This window comes from Narcine bancroftii, chromosome 5 (genome assembly GCF_036971445.1).
Source record: "Narcine bancroftii isolate sNarBan1 chromosome 5, sNarBan1.hap1, whole genome shotgun sequence".
Lineage (NCBI taxonomy): Eukaryota > Metazoa > Chordata > Chondrichthyes > Torpediniformes > Narcinidae > Narcine > Narcine bancroftii.
Window position 1 is genome coordinate 16,551,815 of NC_091473.1, and position 20,753 is coordinate 16,572,567.

General features: G+C 42.1%; 1 protein-coding gene across 2 annotated transcripts in view; it reads right to left on the bottom strand.

The window, feature by feature from the left end:
* The window catches only part of mbd4 (methyl-CpG binding domain protein 4), a 70,035-nt gene that overhangs the window by 12,470 nt on the left and 36,812 nt on the right, over positions 1 to 20,753 (bottom strand). Inside the window, exons 7-8 of one of the 2 annotated variants that reach the window (XM_069936894.1) lie at positions 15,966 to 16,115; positions 8,646 to 8,749 (exon numbers count right to left, since the gene is read on the bottom strand). In XM_069936894.1, coding sequence (XP_069792995.1) covers positions 8,646 to 8,749; positions 15,966 to 16,115 — 254 coding nt within the window. Of the gene's footprint in view, positions 1 to 8,645; positions 8,750 to 15,965; positions 16,116 to 18,710; positions 18,862 to 20,753 lie in introns of those variants that run through there. The other variant, XM_069936895.1, reaches the window with a different exon arrangement.

The window sequence follows — 20,753 nt, forward strand, 5'->3', positions numbered from 1 at the left end:
AAGAGTTTGTATGTTCTCCCCGTGTCTGCGTAGGTTTTCCCCAGGGGCTCCAGTTATCTCCCACCCTTCAAGACGTACCAGGGGTTGTAGGTTAATTGGCTGGCACAGGCTCTGGGCTGAAAGGGCCTGTTATCGTACTGAATGTCTAAATTAAAATCAAAAATTAAACAAGTCTGATTGAGTCTGATGGTGGAGGTGTAGCAACTGTTCTTGAACCTGATGGTATGAGTCTTGTTGCACCTCTACCTTTTTCCTGATGGCAGCAATGAGAACAGAGCACATTCTGGGTGGTATGGATCCTTGATGATTTCTACTGCTTTTTGATGGCAGCTTTCCATGTAGATTTTCTTGATGGTGGGGAGTGTTTTGCCTGTGTATTCCTCTATCAAATCTCACATCATTTTCCAGTGCTCCAAGGAATAAAAACCTAACTTTCCCTGTAGTGAGTTCTTCTGGTTCTCTACACTCTTTCAATCTTATTGATATACTTACTGTAGTTAGGTGACCAGTGAAAAAACTCCAGTCCATCCAGCTTTCTTACTGCTACAAATTTTCCAGTCATGACAACATCCTTGTGAATCTTCTCTGCCCCTCTTTAGCCCATATGCACCTTCTCTGTAATGTGATGACCAAGCTATGGCCAAACTTGTATCGCCTACAGTTCTCAGTAATCTTCTTCTGATGTGTTCTTTGCTTCTAATACTAAAGGAAAGCATCAAAGATATCTCCGTAGCCACCTTGTGACCTGACCAGAGACCTTACTGGTCATCAACTCTAATACCCCTTTATTCCCATTTCTTGTGGATCTCCTGGCCTTGATACTCCCTCACTGTTCTAGGCATTAAATCCTACTTGTCCATCTTCTACCTGCAGTCTGAAGCTTTCCTCCTCACTTCCAATTTTTGTTTCTTGGGGGTAACTTTTAAAAAAAAAATCACACTCTAAATTATTTACATGGATTTCAAAGGCATAGGACTGAGTTCTGCGCTACATGGTTACCACCTTCCAGTCACACGAACACCAGTCAGCCATCACTCTCTACTTCCTGGCAATGGGCCAACTCTGCATTTCATTCACCACTCTGCCTACCAAGTGCCACAATCCTCATCACAGTACGTGCAACAAACACCACCCTCCTTGATGTTCCTTGTCTCAGCAGGTTAATCCATTCTCCAAACCAATGCACTCCTTTCCTCTGCAGCAAACTTATGCAGAAGGTTTTTGAATGCCTTCTGGAAACCCAAATACACTACATGCACTGGTTCCACTCTATCCACCTGTTTATTACATGGTCAATGAACTCGAACCAATTTGTGAAACATCATTTCCTTCTCACAAAAACATTTTAACTTTAATCTACAGAACATGACAGCACAGTTTAATAACACTTGCTTATCTGGGGAAGCAAGACAGTATTTAACTTTGACAAGAAATACTGTGCTTTTTTGGCAATTCACTCCATACAGGGAGCAAGTTACTCTACGCAGGCCAACCTTTAAATTTTTAATTTAGACATAAGCATAGTAACAGGCCATTTCAGCCCACAAATACGTACCGGAGTGTAGGTTAATTGGGCAGCACGTACTCGTGGGCCGAAATGGCCTGTTACCATGCTGTATGTCTAAATTAAAAATTAAAAGGTTGGCCATCCTTACACGTGGAACATTACAGTACAGGCCCTTGTGCCAACCTATGTAAACCTACTCTGCAACAGTCTAATCATTCCCAACCTCACACCCATAATGCTCTTTTTTAAAATCCATGTGCCTATCTAAGAGTCTTTTGAATGTCCCTATTATACCATCCTCCACCACCACCCTTGTCAATGCATTCCAGGTACTCAGCACTCTGTGTAAAGGAAAAACTTACCATTGACGTGTCCCCTAAACTTTCCTCCACTCACCTTAAAAAAGACATCCTCTGGTATTTGCTATTGTCACCCCAGGAAAAAGATGCTGATTGTTCCCCTTAGCGAAGCCCCTCATAATCTTGTACACCTCTATTAAGTCACCTTCATCCTTTGAAAAGCCCTAGATCTGTCAAACTTGTGTCATAAGACATGTTCTCCAATCCAGGCAACGTCCTGGTGAACTTTGCTTGATTCTACCATGATTTTCCACATAACCTGTAATCAGAATGTTCTGCATAATGTGATAGATAAAGGATTAACTGTCAAATAGTTTCCTGCTCTCTATCACATTTGTGGATTCTAATGTACTGGGCCCTCCCCAGTATCTGCAGAATTTTGGAAAATCACAACCAATGCAAAGCCTTTGACATGAGAAAGCGATCCAATTGGTTTGGTGACAGGAGGGTGTAAAGTTTTTTGCGATTGGAAGCCTGCGACTGCTGCAAGCTTCAAGGATCAATGCTAGGATCCTTCATGTGATATAAATTATCAATCTTGGTGTATTGGTAGCCATTATGCTTCATGAGTTTGCAAATGATTGGTGGTGTTGTTGACAGTGAGGAGGATAGTGTTGGCCACAGAAGGATAGCAATCAGTCAGTCAAATGAGAAGAAATCTCTAGGCACAGAGAATTTAACCTGGAAATATGTGAGAGTATGCATTTTGAGAGGACAAAAACGTTTACGACATATAGAACGAACAGTAGAGTGCTAGGGAGTACTAAGGAATAAGCCTTTAGTGTACAAGCCCACAGATCTCTGAAAGTAGCAGCACAATTAGCTAGGATGGTCCTGATATGGTGAATGGGATATTTGTCTTCCTTAGACAAGGCAGAACAATAAGCAAGGAAACTGAGCACCTCCCCTTACCTTTTTATTCAGGCGTCTACCAGCTTTTCCACATTCCTGAGGAAGGGCTCGGGCCCTAAATGCCAAGAGCCTTTTACTTTCTACAGATGCTTTAATCTGCTTTTTCCAGCCCTTCTGTGTACTGCTGTATACAAAATTACATGATGCATAGATACTGGTTGATGCTAAGAAAAATTCCCCTTTTCGCAGGTATCTATTACCGGAGGGGAAAGACCCAAGTTGAAGGCTACGAGATTTTTGGGTCTCCCACAACATTGAAGTGTGGAGACAAACACTTGATCCAACAGTCGGGTACCAGCCAGGTGCTGGGAAGTGGGATGAGTATGGAGAGGTACTAAAGATGACCAAAAGGCCTGTTTTAGGCTGTGTGACTGCAGAGCTTTGACCTCTTGGTCCTTCTTCCTGTATTTATTTACTTAAACAATTACATTTTCTCTGGCGAGCTCAGAGGGGTCCTGTCTGTGGCACTGCTGCACTGGGGGGGCTGCTGAGAACTTACATGGGGCCAGAAGGAGTTGTGACAGGCAGCAATGAATGAAAAAACACAAGGGATCCAGGAAGGAGTGCATGGAAATCCTTGATGATTTCCGATAAGGAGCTGTATCATTTTCCAAAATAATGTAACATCTGTCATCAAGTTTTATAGTGCCTCCTAGAGCAAGTTGTTGAATTTTAGTTCAAAAGGATTCTCTTTTGGGAGAGGTATGCTTCATCCACCAACCTTATGACCAGGTCACCACATTGTTCAGGAAACCTTTTCACTTTCACACATGAAGACATGCACAACTTATCTGCTGAGCTGCAATGGCCAATAATGCTTATTTTATTTTAAATGCCAGGATTGCCCCTTGTGGGTTTTTGAGTTTGACAGCATAATTTGATTGCAATTAATTTGGGCTTTCTCAGTTCCAGCAGCAGATAGCCATCTCAAACACTTCTGTTGGCAGGACACACAAAACTTTCTGTGAAGATAACAGCTTGCAGCTAGAGATATTTTCTACAGCATATCAAGCAACCAGGCATTCTGGAAGTTCAGACCTTTAGGGACCTCCAATTGGGAACATTTAAAGATTGGGCTTTCGATAGTCTGGGAGTTGAGTGGCCAAAATATACAAAATAAATGGGCATTGAGCATGGGATTGGTGATAAACCAGGAGAGGCATGGGAACGGAACAGAATTCTGATAAACTGATGTTTAATTTAATTAGCGGAGCAGTCAATATCGGAGGTATGTTCTCGATAGATGGCTATCAATATTTGTGGAGTGCGAAAAGCTAAAAAAAAAGCAAAATCATCCTGTAGAGTGAGGATGGGGAGGTGAGAAAGACGCTCTGATAGAAGTAAGAGAAAGGACTGAAGGGAGTCCATGGGATGAAAGAAGGAGACAGCACGGAACAAGGGGAGTTACAAGAAATTGGAGAAGCCGACATTGATGCTGCCTGGTTGGAGTGCAGAGACAGAATACAATGTGTTGCTCCTCCACTTGGCAGGTGACCTTGGCTTCACAGTTCATGAGCCCACGAACAGACATGCAAGTGTGGGAATAGGGTGTGAAATTAAAATGGTTGGAGATCCTTGCTGTTACTGCAGTCAGAGTGAAAGTGCTCAATGAAATGATATCCCAGGCTGCGTCCAGTCTCACCGATCTACAGAAACTGCATTGGGAGCACAGGATGCAGTAAATGAACCCCACAGATTAGCAAGGGGAAAATGTTGCTTCATGTGGAAGGATTGTTTGTGGCCCTGAATGTGACTGAGGGAGAAGGTGTGGGTGCAAGTGTATAATTTCTTGCAGCAAAAGGACAACTACGATGCATTCTTTCCATCACTTTAACAGCTTTCAGCTCCCTAGCCTCGAACACCTGATTTTCACCATGGACGTCCAGTCCTTATAGACTTCCATCCCCAATAAGGAAGACCTCAAGGATCTGCACTTTTTCCTGGAAAACAGACCCAACCCTTCACCACTGCCCTACTCCGCCTGGAAGAAGTTGTTCTCACCCTCAATTACTTTTCCTTTGGCTTATCATACTTTCTCCATTTCAAAGCCACAACTCTGGGTACATGCACTAGTCCCTGCTGTGCCTGTTGTTTTATTTGCTAGGTGGAGCAGACCATGTTACAAACCCACATGGATAACGCTCCTCAACTCTTCCTCCGCTATGCTGACGATTACATTGGTGGTGCCTCCTGCACCCACAATGAGCTCGTCAACTTTATCCACTTTGCTGCCAACTTCCACCCCAACCTGAAATTCACTTTATCCATCTCTGGGAACATTCTCCCCTTTCAAGATTCTTCTATTGTTATGTAATTAAACAGAAAATGTGATATTACACAAAATTTCATTAGGTCTACCATTAGGCAGACAATAATTGGCCAAAAGCAGAAATTGCCTGGCATCCCACACATTCAGAGAAAGAGAAGGAAAAGAGAGTCCCCCCCAGAGTCATTGAGTGTCCATAGATTCACCTCCGATAGCCTCTGCACCCACACAGCCTTCAGTCCAAACCATCATCAACCCAAATTCCAGATCCAAATCTCAGATGTGACCTGGAACCTCTCGCATCTCAGTTCCGCCAGTCCTTCAGCCAGACTCCAGCAGTACACAGCCTGGTATGAGAACCTTGACCGTGGTTGCCAGCAGCCCACAGCCTGCATGGGTTCCCCGCCTGCCGTTGTGTGTTCCTCAGCCTCAGATCCCCTCACTGGTCCACCGCTGTGGTCAGCATCCTGCAGGATTGTTTCCTCTACTTCTCCTTAAATGGGGGTCCCCATTTTCTGGTCCCCAGAGTTTGGAATCCCTTGAGGCCACTGCCAAATATAGGTGTCACTATCTTGGACCCAGACCCTGCGGTGTCAGGATTTTAAATAAAATACTATTTACTTCTTTAACAGGTCATTTAAAGCCTGCAGCGAGTCGTCAGCAGTTGGACTGGGTAGTAGAACCTCGTGGATGAGTGCTGTGTCTCAGCTTCCCGCAAGTCCACATCAACGGCAGTGCTGCCATAACAGCAGCTCTATCTCTCTGTCTCTATTTCGGGAGACAAACAATCCGCAACATCTTTTATAAACCACCATGTACCTTGACTACACCTCTTCCCATCCTATCTCCAATAAGGATTCTATTCCTTTCTTTCAGTCCTTCCGGTTCTATTGCATCTGGTCCCAGAATGAGGTCTTTCGTTTCAGGACATCTGAAATGTCCTTCAGAAAAACGTGGCTTCTCCTCTACTTATCCCTTACCCACATCTCCTCTATTTTCCGCACATCTGCCCTAGCTGCCACCACCCAGAGACACAAAAACAGGATTCCCCTTGTCCTCAATGACAACTGTTTGCATCCAATATATCATTCTCCACAATTTTTGTCACCTACAACAGGATTCCACCACCAGACAAATCTTCCCCTCCCCTCCCTTATCAACATCCATAGTAACTGCTCTCTTTGCAACTCCTTCATTCACTCATCCCTTCCCAACAATCACCCCCTTGATACCTACCCCTGTGACCACCAGAAATGCTAGACCTGCACTGACACATCCTCCCTCACCACCATTCGGCACCCCAACTAGTCTTCCTAATTGAATCTTCACTTCTGAATTTGCAAGGGTTATTTACTGCATCAGGTGGTCCCAATGTAGCCTCCTTTATATCAGGAAGATGGTTCCGTTGAGCACCTTCGCTCTGTCTGCTGCAATAACAGGGACCTCCCACTGGCCAACCACTTCAATTCCACATACCAGTGTCACACTGACATGTCTGTCCCTGGGTTCGTGTACTGCCAGGTCAAAGCGACTTATAAACTGGAGGAACAACTCCTTGCATTCTGTCTCAGCAGTCTCCAACCAGACAGCATCAATGTTGACCTCTAATTTTTGTTATTACCCTCCCCCATTATCCTGTGTTTTCTATTCCCTTACTTTCCCTCATCCCTCTGACTTTCTTCCTTTCCTTCTCTTTCTCCTACTTGTCACCCACAAACTTCACCCTCTAGCTCCCACCCCTCTTCCCTTCCACCTATCAGAGAGCATCTTTCTCAGCCCTCTTCCCCCTCACCTCTCTTCTATCCTCTTTGCCCCCCCTCACCTCCCAGCTCCTTTCTCTTCTATCCACTCTGACCCGTATCCATGGATCATCTGCAAGCTTGTGCCACTCTCCCCCCCCCTTTCTTATTCATGAATGTTGGTATTCCTAATCAAAGGCTCAGGCTCACAAAATTAGGCCCTTTTACACATAAAACCCTCTTAATTGGAGTGTGAACAACCCATCTTTAAAGGCAACTCGGATAGTTCACACTGAACCAAGAAATGCCAGGTCAGCGCGACCTTTTACATAAGCAAGCAGGCATCCTGGAGCAAAATGAGGCAGGACCTGTAGCATCAGTGTCGGCATCCTGTGTGATGTTGCATTACAGTGCCGGCATCCTACGTGAACCCTCTTAGACAAAAGCCGTTGCGAAATGCATCAGCTCTGATACTACCTCTACTTTGGTAGTATCAGACATGGCATCAAAATGACTCCCCATCCCACCTTCGTTGTGTTTACACAGTTAATGCCTGCCTTTTAATGGTTGTGTCAAAGGGGCTACTGACTGTCTATTGCTTCCCATTGATGCTGCTAAGACTTGCTGACTTCCTCCAGCACTTTTCTGTATTATGCAATTAACAGGTCTCTTAATTCAACAGAACATAACATATTACAGCACAGTGTAAGCCCTTCAACCTATGATGTTGTGCCAACCTACATAAACCCACTCCAATAACAATCTGAACCTTCCCTATCTCAAGCCCATAACTGTCTATTTTTCTTACATCCACATATCTATCTAAACCTTTTGAATATCTTTATTGTATCAGCCTCTACCATCACCCCAAGCAATGCATTCCAAGCACCTACCACTCTCTGTGTAAAAAAAAACGTACCTCTGATGTGTCCTCTCTCCCTTAGAACCTAGAACACCACTACACAGTACAGACCCTCAATATTGTGGCAACCTATATTTCCTCCCCCCCAAAAAAAACAAAACTCTCTCTATCTCATAACTCTCTATTTTTCTTTCATTCATGTGGCTGTCTGGTGTCTCTTAAATGCCCCTAATGTTTCAGCCTCCACCACCACCCCTCGCAATGCATTCCAGGCATCCACAATTCACTAGGTAAAAAATTTATCCCTGATATTTCCCCTAAATTTTCTTCCCTTGACTTTGAACAGATGTCTTCTGGTGTTTGCTATTCCCGCCCTGGTAAAAAGGTGCTGACTGTTTACCTATCTATGCCTCTCACAATCCTCTGGACCTCTATGAAGTCATCTTTCTTTTTTTAAAAAAAATATTTTGTTTAAGAATTTCAAAACCTCATCCATGTATACATATTCAATAAAGCTACACAAAAACCTTTCTTCTATCTACGCTCCAAAGAGAAACGCCCTAGCTCTGCTGCATTTTGTCATCCAAGATTTATTTTTCAATCCAGTTAACATCCTGGAAAGTCTCCTCTGCACCCTCTCCATAGCTTCCACATCCTTCATATAATGAGGTGACCAGAACTGAACACAATATTCTAAGTGTCATCTCACCAGACATTTGTAGAGCTGCAACATGACATCTCTACTCTTGAACTCAATCCCTCGACGAACTAAATTCTCTGGATTTGGCTAATTTGGATTATAACTCTGGCTCTTCCACTAGAAAACAAATCACCAATAGTGTAATAGAAAAATGAAGCTGAGATACAATGCAAGGTAACAGAATGAACCAGGTCAAACAAACTCTTTTGCCAATGGCCTGCTTCTTGGGTGAAAATTCCATTTGCATACATGTTCATTTCAAAACAGTCCTACAAATAAAATGCTTTTTCTAATTCTTACCTCCTTCCATTCTTTGACACAAAATATCCTGTAGGAATCATTTCCGTATTTTCCAATTCCATGCAGTTCAATTGGGTACCTCCACTGTTTGGTAAGGAATTGATCTGTTGCAGGAATCATAAAAACATTGTAAATATCTCACGAGATGTTAATGGAGTAAATACTAACATTCATCTGTGATTTGACCATGTCCAAATTACACCAACTCAAAGCTTTTGAGGAGTGGCTACCCACAGATTGTTCTTTTCCTTTCCCCTACCTGGCTGCAGCCAACAAGGTCACAATGTTGGGGGATTGGGAGTTCAAGCCAAAGTTCAGAGGCACTCAAAGGTCTGCAGGACTATTTGTTGAGCTCTATCTAGGTCAAATGCTGGAGCACAAAGATCAAGTAATCCTTCCATTTAACCACCCAGTCCATTTGACCCAAATGGCTTGTACTATCTACCAAGAATGAAACTAAAACAGCTGTATGGACCACCAATTCTTAACAGTATTTTCAATAAGACTGGTATTGTCATCCCACAATCCAAAATCCTTTTGTGAGTAAAGGAATATGTGGCTGAATAGATGAATCCTGCATGCGCACATGTGGCAGGGAAAGGGAGGCTTTTGATTTTGGATCGCTGGGACTGTTCCTGGGACTTGTACAAGCAAATGAATGGAGCAGGTCCAACACCCCTGCAGGGGAGGATCTATACCAACATGGTATACCAACATGGTATACCAACATGGTATACCAACATGGTATACCAACATGGTATACCAACATGGTATACCAACATGGTATACCAACATGGCAGGGAGATGCTACACAGAGTCAATGTACCATTGGGCAGGGTAGGAGGTGTTGTCAAACAGAGGCAAAATTAAAGCAATCCAGCAAACATGGTGTGGTGAGACACAGGGGATGAGCACTGGAACACAGAACATGACATAGGAACAGACCCTTCAGCCCACTGTTTGTGCTGGCCATGATGCCAATCTAATTAATTTCATTTACCTGCATGTGGCCCATTTCAATTTATTCACTACCCATTCCTGTGCCTGTCTAAATGTCTCTTAAACATAACTATTTTTATCTGGTTCCACCATCTACCCTGGCACCAAGTTCCAGGTACCAAGCACTCTGCATAGAAAACTTACCCCTTCTCACCTTAAATCTGCGCTTTATACTATTTGACATTTCCGTCATGGGAGAAAGACTGTCCACCCAATCTATCCATCTTGCATCAAGTTGCCCTCTCAGTCTCCGATGCTCCATAGAAAACAATCCAATCTCTCTTTGTAGCGAACATCCTAATGATCCTCTTCTGCACCTTCTCCAATCCTTCCTGTAATGCAGGGACCAGAACTGCACACAATACTCCAAATGTGACCAAACCAAAGATTTGTACAACTGCAATGTGACTTCCCAACTTTTACACTCAATGCCCCAGCTAATGAAGACAGGAATGTTGTGTGTTTTCATTGCCATCCACGTATTACCACTTTCAGAGAGCTTCGGATTTGAACTGAGATTCTTCTAGACATCCATGTTCAGAAAGGTTCCTGTCATTTTTTTTCTCAATGTTAAATGTGGACATACAGAACAATAACAGGCCCTTCCGGCCTATGAGCCCATCCCCCTAAATACCTTACGATTTTGAAGGGTGGGAGGAAACCAGAGCACCCAGACATGCAGCATGCAGACATGGGAAGAATGTACAAATTCCCTACAGACAACGCCGGATTCGAACCAGAGTTGCTGGCGCTATAACAGCATTGCATTAACTGCTATGCTAATTGCGTCGCTCTATTCTGTATACTTTCCTCTTGCATTTGACCTTCCAAAATGCAACTCCTCTCATTTGAACAGGTTAAACTCTGCCATTTTTTTTCTGCTTAAATTTTCATATATCTTGCTCTATCCTTTGACAATCTTCCCCACTATCCATGACTCTGTCGATTTTAGCATTATCTGCAAACTTGCAACCAGTCCTCAATATTTTCATGCAGATCTTTAATGAATTATGAAGAGGTCCCAGCACTGATCCTTGCAGAGCACCACTGATCATGAACCTCCACCACTACCCTCTGTCTTCTGGTCTTCTGTGACAAAGTCAATTCATCACACTTACCAATTCACCATGAATCCCATGTGATATAACCTTCTGGACCAGTCTACCATGAGGGACCTCATCAAATGCTTTACTGAAGTCCATGTGGACAACATCCATTGTCTTTCCTAAAATCACGTTTAAAATAGAGGTCAAACTTGTGAGACCAGACTTCTCCCACACAAAGCCATGCTGACTATCCCTGATAAGACTATGCTTTTCCAGATGTAAGGAGATTCTATCTCCCAGAATCTTCTCCAATAATTTCCCTAGCACCAATGCAAGGCTGACTGGCCTATAGCGTCCTTGTTTGTCACTCTTTAAGTGGACTGGTGTCCTTTTTAAATAACCGAACAATGGCTATTCTCCAATCTTCTGGGATCTCACCTATGACTATAAAGAATACAAATATCTCAGTCAAGGCCCCAGCAATCTCCTCTTATATGCCCCCCCATATATCCTGGAATAAATCTCATTATGCCCTAGGAACCTATCTACCGGAATGTTTTTTCAAGAAAAACACCTCTGCTTCCTTAATATTGAGGTGCCCTGGAATATCAACATACATCTTCTCGATCACCCCCTCAACCATGTCCTTCTCTTTAATGACTACCCATGCAAAATGCTCATGAAGGACCTCAGGCACTTCCTGTGGATCCAGGCACAGGTTTACTCCTTTGTCTGAGTTTATCTACCCTTTAACTGGCTACTTTCTTTAATCTTGGGATTCTCTTTAATCTTATTTGTCAAGGTTGCTTCATGGCCCCTTTTAGCCCTCCTCATTCCCTGTTTAAATTCTTTCTGACTTTCTTTATAGTCCTCAAAGGTCAGTCCCATTTCAGCCTATTAAACCTTACATATGCTTCCTTTTACTTTTGACTAAACAATATCTCGTTATCCAAGGTTCCTGAACCTTGCAATCCATGTCTTTTGTTCTCACGGGAACATGCTGGTTCTGAATTTTGGCTTTTAAAGGACTCCCACGCGTCTGATGTGAATTTACTCCCAAACAGCCACTTCCAATTTATTCTCCCTAGTTCATACCTAATATTGCTGTAATTAGGCTTTCCCCAGTGAACACTTTCACCCAAAACCCACACTTCTCCTTATCAATTATGGTTTTAAAAGAAACAGAATTATGGTCACTGTTCAGTTTCCTCCCACCTTCCAAAAAAAATGTACAGGTTATAGGTTCATTGGGTGAATGAACAGATAAAAATGGCCAAAATCAGCTTCTACTGTGCAGTAAATAAATAAAATAAATCAATGCTTCCTCACTGAAACTTCAATCACTTGGCTGGAGAGTCCAAGTCAATAATGGGAAAGTTCAAATCAGCTCTAACAACTATCCTGTTGTTTTTCATTCTTCTGCGATCTGCCTGCACATCTGCTCCTGCTGACTATTGGAAAATCTGTAGTTTTACCTCATCTTGGTGACTGAGCCTTTCTTATCTCAAATTATATCAATAAGGCGCCATTAGATGAACCCCTCCGAGATGTCTGCTCTTAATGCAGCCATGACATTCTCCCTCATCAGAAAAGCAAATCCTATCACCTCTCTTACTGCCCTGTAACATATTAAATCTCTAACCCCCTGGAACACTGAGCTGCCAATCCTGCCTTTCTGTCAAGCAAATTGCTGTATGCAAATCCAGGCTCTTACCTGTTACATTCTTAGCGCCAGAATAAATATACTTCAGACAGTCAGTCCTACCATGTTCATTATCGTGGCCCTGCATGTTTCTCTGATTAGATTTACTTGATCTAACCTCTACCTTCTCCACAATCTCTACATGCTGACCTACGACTCTGGTTCCCATCCCTCTCCCTTCAAACATTGGTTTAAACCCTCCCAACGGCAGAGGTTTAAGGTGAGAGGGTAAATATTTAATGGAGAAGGGGAGAGTGGAAATGCGCAACTCAGTGCGAAAGGAAGTGGTCAAGACAGGCACAATTGGAATTGCACAGGTTCATGGAGCAGAAAAGTTTAAAGGGAGGGAAACAAGGAGACTGCAGATGCCATGCCCAAACATGTTGGAGGAACTCAGGTCACACAGTATCAATGGAAAGTAATAGGCAGTCGATGTTTGCCAAACTCCCCAAATAAGAAAGTGTGGATGGGGAAAGGAGCACAGGCTTGTAGGTCATAGGTAGGTAGAGTTGAGAAGTGGAATGTGCTGAGAGGTGATTGGGGAAGGGAGCAGAAGAAGATGTTCTTTGAAAGGACAAAGGAAGGGAAGGAGGCTTAAAAGGATATGGGCCAATTGCAGACAAATGGAACTAGCTCAGGAAGGTACTTTGATCAGGATGGACAAATTAAGCTGAAGGAACTGTATAACTATTAATGCCTAAATTGCCTTTGCAGGACCTCATCTCTTTTCCAGCCCAATTGTTGGTATCAATAAGGATCATAACCTCTGGCTGCTTACACTTTCCATGCCCATTCAAAGACATCCAAGAAGACAGGCATCAGGAAGAGAACACACCATCCTGGGGTCTTGCTCATATCTACTCAAACCCCTGTCTGTGTAATCCACTATCACCACTACTCGCTTACCCTCTGAGCTTCCATGATTTACAACAGGACCTTTACAACAGGACCACTGATCCAGTGACTGCTGTCATTTTCCTCTGAGAGGGGAAAAAAAAATCACAGGAGACTCGTACTGGCCATCTTCCCCATCCTGATGGTCCTCAGAAAGAGGGCAGTGGGGGAGTCTCGGACTAGACGGCACAACCTCAGAATACAAAAATGTCCATTTTGAACAGAGATGAGGAGAAATTTCTTTAGCCAGTTGGTGGAGAATTTGTGGAATTCATTACCCTGGTCAGCTGTGGAGGCCAAGCCATTGGGTTGACTAAAGACAGAGGAAGATAAGTTCTTGATTAGCAAAGGAATCAAGGGTTACAGGGAGAAGGGAGGAGAATGGGGGTTTAAAGGATAGAAAATCAGCCATGATGGGCCAAATGACCTAATTTCACTCTGATGTCTTATGGAGTACCAGCAATTTCAATTGATAGGTTGAGAGGTCAGGACAGTTCTTCCTGCTAAAGGGGAAATCCAAGAGGTTTTGAATTTAGTTTTTGATTAAATGGGATAAATAAAAATATCCTGGAAAGTCGATTAACAATAAAGATTTAAAATTACTGGAAAAATATTTGAAGGGCAGAGGAAGAGAATTTTTCAACTCAGCAGAACTTGGAATGGACATCCAGAAAATATGGTGGGAACATATTGGGATGGGAAAGGTCAGAGATGCACAGCATGGAAACAGGCCCTTCTCAAACATGGTGACCAGGTTATCCATCCAAGTTTATCCCATTCATCCACAATTGGCCTATGTCCATCCAAACCTTTCCTACTCAAGTATGTAGGGAGACAAATTTGGGTCTGTTTGGATTTATCCAAGAACACTGTGGGAACCTAGTGAGGAAATGGCAAGATTTCTGGCTAAAATGTATGAGTCATCATTAAGTACAGGTGAGGTGCCAGAAGACCAGGGTGGCAAATGTTGTGCCCCATTCAAGAAGGGCTGCATGGAAAAGCTTGGTAAATACAGGTTATTGAACCTCGCATTTGAGGTCAGTACATCGCTAGGGAGTATTCAGAGGGAGAAGATACACGCACTTTGATAAACAAGACTGATAAAGGGTATTCAGCATTGAGATCATGTTTCACAAATCTAATTGAGTTTTATTTTTGAAGATGTGGCCAAGAAGATTCATGAGGGCAGAGCTGTAGACGGTGTATACAGTAAAATCCTTGGTATTCGGCACCTATGGGGATTGGTAGATGCCAGATCAGTGAATTTTCTGGTTGCTTGAAACTGCATGTTGCATGGATTGGTGAACTAATGGTGAAGGACGCCACATTTAAACTTCCATGTTTTTCTTTTCTCTTTAAACGATTTCTATTGAGTTTAACATAACCATCCATATACAAAATATTAAAAAGCATTTTTTATCTATTTATTTATTTCTCGCAAAACTTTTTTTGGCCAGATGCTTGAGGCTGCCAATTGCTTGAATTCCAGATAATGGCTTTACTATATTTGGATTTCAACAAAGCATTCAGTAGGCTGCTTTGGAGGGTAACATTATATGGGATCAAAGGAGATACAGCAGAATGGATAAAATTTGGCCTCGTGGTAGAAAGCAGAGAGTTATGGTGGTTATGTCTCAGGTTTGGTGCTGGGTTCATTGCTGTTTGTCATCTAGATCAATAAAAAACCTACATCATTAGCAAATTTTCAGATAACACTGAAGTGTCTGATATTGTAGTGAAAACAGTTGCCAAAGATTGCAATAGGATCATGATCAGTTGTGTAGAGGAATGGTTGACGGAATTTAACACAGAGAAATGCGAGGTATTGCATTTTAGGAGTCTAATGTGGGTAAGACCTACGCAGTGAATACTAGGATCTGGGGAATGTTGTAGAGAAGTACTGGAACATTGTACCTTTAGAGTCACAAGTAGGGTGTTCATAAAGGCTTTTGACACATTGGCCTTCATCAGTCGGAGAATTTAGAAGCTGGGGGTTCTTGTTGCAGTTGTACAAGAAGCCCCACATGGAGTATTGCGTTCAGTTTTGGTCACCATGCTGCATTAAAGATGTTGTCAAATTGAAGAGGATACAGAGTGGATTCACAGGGCTGTTACCAAGACTCGGGGTCCTGAGTTATAGGAGGAAGTTCATAAAGCTAGGGATTTATTCCTTGGAGCGCAGGAGGACAAGGTGATCTCAGAGGTGTACAAAATCTTGAAGTGAACAGAGAGATCTTTTCCCCAGAGTAGGGGGAAATAAGCAGAGCACATAGATCAAAGGACAGGGAAGAGAGATAACTTTTTAAAAAATAAAGAGGTGTATGGAACAGGCTGGTGGAGGTGACTGAGGCAGGTAATATTGCAATATTTAAGAAAAAAATGGGTGGATGCAATGGATAAGATGGGTTTAAAGGAACATGGGCCAAATGAGGGCAGGTGGGATTAGTTTTGGATAAGTTGCGGGTAAGTTAGGCTAAAGGGGCTGTTTCCACACTGTACAGCACAGAAGGAAGAAAGCTTTATCTTTCAAAGAGCCAGCAAAAGACACAAAAGTTTGAAAGGGCTAGCTTGACGTTGTAGCTAGCCATGACATACCCATAGCTCCAAAGAATGCACAAAAACTATTATACAAATACAGTGAACAAGGACATCAGTTGAATAACAGCTGAAAAATAGTACCAGAAAACTTAATGATGGCCTTTGCTCTCAGCTCATTTAGGCCAAGTGGCTTCAGCAGAGCTGCCAGTTCCTTCCAATCAGCTGCTTGGACCACTTCAGCAGAAGGGTATCTCTCCAGGAAATCCCACAGTGCAGGGACAGCCTTTTTACCTAGTACAGGGAAAGATGAACTTAGACTCATGTCAAACTAACACCTTCTTAATTATGATATAGGTCACAGCAAACTGTCCAGTGCTTTCCTTGGTATCTGGCATGCAAGCTTTAGCAGGACGTAGAGGTACTGTTGGAATATAGGGGTTAATTAATCATAGAAAATATGTAGAATATATGCTTATGTACTATTCATTTTGTATACCTGAATCCAGTAGTATGTAACAATTTAATAATTTACCTCATGGTGAAGGGAAAGAGTAATGTAAGTAAGGGGCAGCCACAGTATGTAGCAAAGTTGGCTGATTACAGTAGGTTTAGAATTGTCTGCTTCCAAAATACAAAAGAGAGAATATGTATGAAACAATTTAGTAGGAATGTTAAGGCAAAAGGAGGTGTTGATTAGCACAGAAGACGATGGCCAGATAAGAACAAAGAGAATCCTGACAGAGACTGTCAGAAACAAAGAGAATGGAAACTTAACTCTCAGTAAGAAGGTTAAGGCATAAGGAGGTGTTGAGTAGAACAGAAGGCTATGGCCAGATGAGTACAAAGAAATAATTAGAAATATATGGGGTATGAATTGATTTCTGATCAAGACAACAAGATGTTCTGGCCTTGAGGATTAAGATGGGAGGTCTCTTCTTCTTTGGCTTGGCTTCGCGGACGAAGACCTAGATAACTGCAGAGCAGGAAATTGCTTGAGATAAATTTTATGCAAGGAATCTAGCTAAGAAAGCCAATTTTTGTTAAGTGTAATAATGTTGATCTATATAAACAGAAGAGACTGGACAGTAGGAGTCAGTCTTGGGGAATAGCTCACTGACCAGGTTACCTATGAACTAACGACTGAACCTGAGCTCTGTTAAGCTTTATTCTTGTGCTGTGTAATAAACTGATTGTTGAACTGAATATCTTCTCCTATCACTTCATTCAACGAGCACGCTGGACTCAGACGACACATAGACTAAATTGAGGGTAGGGTAAAGCCAGAGTCCGACAGTACCAACAAGAAAGGATACAGTATTAGGGAACAAGGTAGGTCAGGTGACAGATGTACATGTAGGTGAACATTTTGGGTCCAGTGACCATAATAGCATTAGCTTCAGGTTATTTATGGAAAAGGATAAGTCTGGTCCTCATGATGAAATTTAAAATTGGAGGAAGGCACATATTGTGGAAATGAGAAAAGATTTAGGATATGTTGTTTTATGGCAAGGGTGTGTTAGGAAAGTGGATGGCTTTCAAGGGCAAAATTTTGAGAGGGCAGAGTTTACATATTCCTGTTAGAATTAAAGGCAAAATTACTAGGCATAGGGAACCCTGGTTTTCAAGGAATATTGATGATCTGGTTGAAAAAGAGGGAGATGTTTAGTAAGTATAGGCAACAAGGAGCTTATGAGGTACTTAAAGAATACAAAAAATAAACAAGATAATACTCAAGAAAGAAATTAAGAAGGCAAAAAGAAGACATTAAATTCCTCTGGCAGATAATATGAACGTAAACCCAAAGGGGTTCTATAAGTATATTAAGAGTAAAAGAATATTAAGGGACGAGATTGGTCCCCTAGAGCACACATGTCAAATTCAGGCCCGCGGGCCAAATTTGGTCCGTGATATAATTATATTTGGCCCGCAAGATCATATCAAAAATGTATTAGAGCTGGCCCACTGGCTGCTGCGCCAGTATAGCGCATGCACAGTTAATACTACAAATCCCAGAATGCTTTGCAAATGCGTTGGCGCCGGCCCGTCAGCCCGCTAATCGCCCCCACCTCCTCTCTTTACTTTCATTAGCATCTGCCACCTGTCGCCCAACTCACATGTAATAAACCCCTTACGAAAAATGGCCAAACGAAAGACAGAAAACAGGATCTTTCAAGACAGGTGGGAGGCAGACTATATGTTCATCATTTTAAAAGACAAACCTGTTTGTCATTGAAGCAAGTTCTTATTTTTTTGACTTGTTGGCTTGTGAAAAAAAATACATTTAAAAGGAGCTTAAAGGCTATAGAGAAATAATATTTATTGAAGATTTTATTTCTCATTTGTTAATGCTTCTTCTGGAAAGAGTTTAACCAAAACTATTATTAAACATTTATTTTAATAAGAAAAAGTTTAACATTACATATGTTGAAAGAAGATAAAACATGCAGATGTTGTTGAAAAATTTCAATAAATATTTAGTTTGGCCCACCACTTAGTCCAAGTTTTTAATTTTGGCCCTCTGTGAATTTGAGTTTGACACCCCTGCCCTAGAGGATCAAAGTGGCCAACTATGTGTGGAATCTCAAGAAATGGGGGAGGTCTTAAACAGCTTTTTTGCATCAGTATTTACTCAGGAAACTGGCATAGTGCAATACGGATGGAAGGGAAACAAATAGAAATGTCATGGAACAGATGTAGATCAAGGAGAAAAAGGTCCTTGGTGCCTTACAGTGAATAAAGGTAGATAAATCACCTGGGCTAGTGTAATGGAAGATTTAAACTTTTTTTTATTTGTGCAGCTGCAAGGCTGAGAACCTGTTTGTTTTTTAGAATCAACATAATCTAATTTACACCATGAGGCCCAGGATGCATATTTAGTAGACGCACCTAAATTTCACCGGGGCCCAGGATGCAGTTGAATCAGAAGACATTATCTAATTTACACTATGGGGCCCAGGGATGCAGTAGATATTATCCGACTTCCACCATGAGGCCCAGAGATGCAGTTTTCTTTTGTTGGTCGCAGACTGTCGGAGACCTTGAAGATAATTAAATAATTTGTTCAAAGAGATAAGATCTGATAAACAACTTTTGGGTAATATAAGCCATGGTCCCACTGCTGAAGTTTGAGACTCTCCAAGAGGTGGCAACATCTCTCAGCAAGAAGAACAACTTCAAGAGTCCAACTAACGTCCCAGTCGAGGGAGGTAGAGAAGCTGCAACACCCCGACAACCTACTAAAGTGTGTAGTCATTGCCTTGTTTTGGCAGTTGGGACTAGTCCAGGCGTTGATAAGTATAATTGGGAAGGGCTTGCATATTGTACTGTGAATTCATCTTTAGATTTAGTAATAAAGCCTTGTATAAACTGAACTACTCTCGGTGTGTGTGTGTCTATTTTCTTTCGGTAGCTCAAACACTGAGAGGTATAAGTTTACCCAAGACAATCTAGATATGATATTCTCTTGGACCTTGATGGAGATGAGTGTGGAAATTTCAGGGGCCCTGCTGATATATTCTAATGTCCTTAGCCACGGGTGAGGTGCCAGAGGATTGAAGGGTAGCTCATGTTATCCTGTTGTTTAAAAAAGGCTCCAAAAATAAATCAGGTAATTAATTATAGGCCAGTGAACCTGACACCAGTAGTAGGTAAAATATTGCAAGAAAAAAGAGACAGAATATATAGGTATTTGGGCAGTCACTGACTGATTAAAGATAATCAGCATGGCTTTATGTGTGGTCAGTCATGTTTAGCAAATTTAGTCGAGTTTTTCATCCACCAGGAAGGTGGATGAAGGAAAGTCTGTGAATGTTGTCTACATGGACTTTAGTAAGGGCTTTGACAAGGTCCCACATGGTAGGTTAGTTCAGAAGGTTATGACACTAGGTATTTAAGGGGAGGTCGTCATAAACTGTATTTGAAATTGGCTGTGTGGGAGAAGGCAAAAGCTGGTAGTTGATGGTTGTTTCTTGGATTGGAGGCCTATGACCAGTGGTGTGTCTCTGGGATCCATGTTGGGACCATTGATTGCAGTTCTGGAGGTCTAACTACAGGAAAGATATCAGTAAGATTGAAAGAGTGCAGAGATTTACCAGAATGTTGCCTGGACTTCAGGGGTTGAGTTCAGGGAAAGATTGGACAGGTTAGGACTTTATTCCTTGGAGCAAAGAAGAATAGGGGAGATTTGATAGAGGTTTACAAAATTATGAGAGGTATAGAGTGGATGTGAGTAGTCTTTTTCCACTTAGATTGGGGGAGATAAATACAAAAGGTCATAGTTTGAAGCTGAAGGGGAGAGGTTTGGGGGAACATTAGGGGGTAGTTTTTCACTCAGAGAGTGGCGTGAGTGTGGAATGAGCAGCCACCTGATGTGATGAATGTGGGTTCGATCATGCGTTTTAAGAGTAAATTGGATAGGTACATAGATATGAGAGGACTGGAGGGTTATAGTATATAGGAGCAGGTCAGTGAGACCATATATGGAGATGATAGTCAGCATGAACTAGAGGGGCCAAACAGCCTGTTTTTCCTGTGCTGTAGTGTTCTATAGTTCTAGGACAGCTAGTATACAAGTTGAATCTCCCATTCTTCCTCAGAAATGACTTACTTACCATTGTCCAAAATATTTTTTTGTGGCTGATTATGGCAAGTAACAGACATTCAAAAATCTATGCTATCTTCTGTCAAGAGACTAGAGGTAAAAAGACATCATCCTCTCTCACAATGTGAAATGGATGCAACTGATATCAATAGGATTAGTAATAATTTTATATTACGCGACAAACAGCTAAATATTATTTTGTAGCACACTAATTTTTTATCTTATGGATGCTGTTATTTGCTGTTAGAAGTTGTCTCAAAATGTTGATGTGGGGAGGAAATTTTGTCTTCCAGTCTAGTGCACTGCATTTGGTCAATTGTACATGAGTG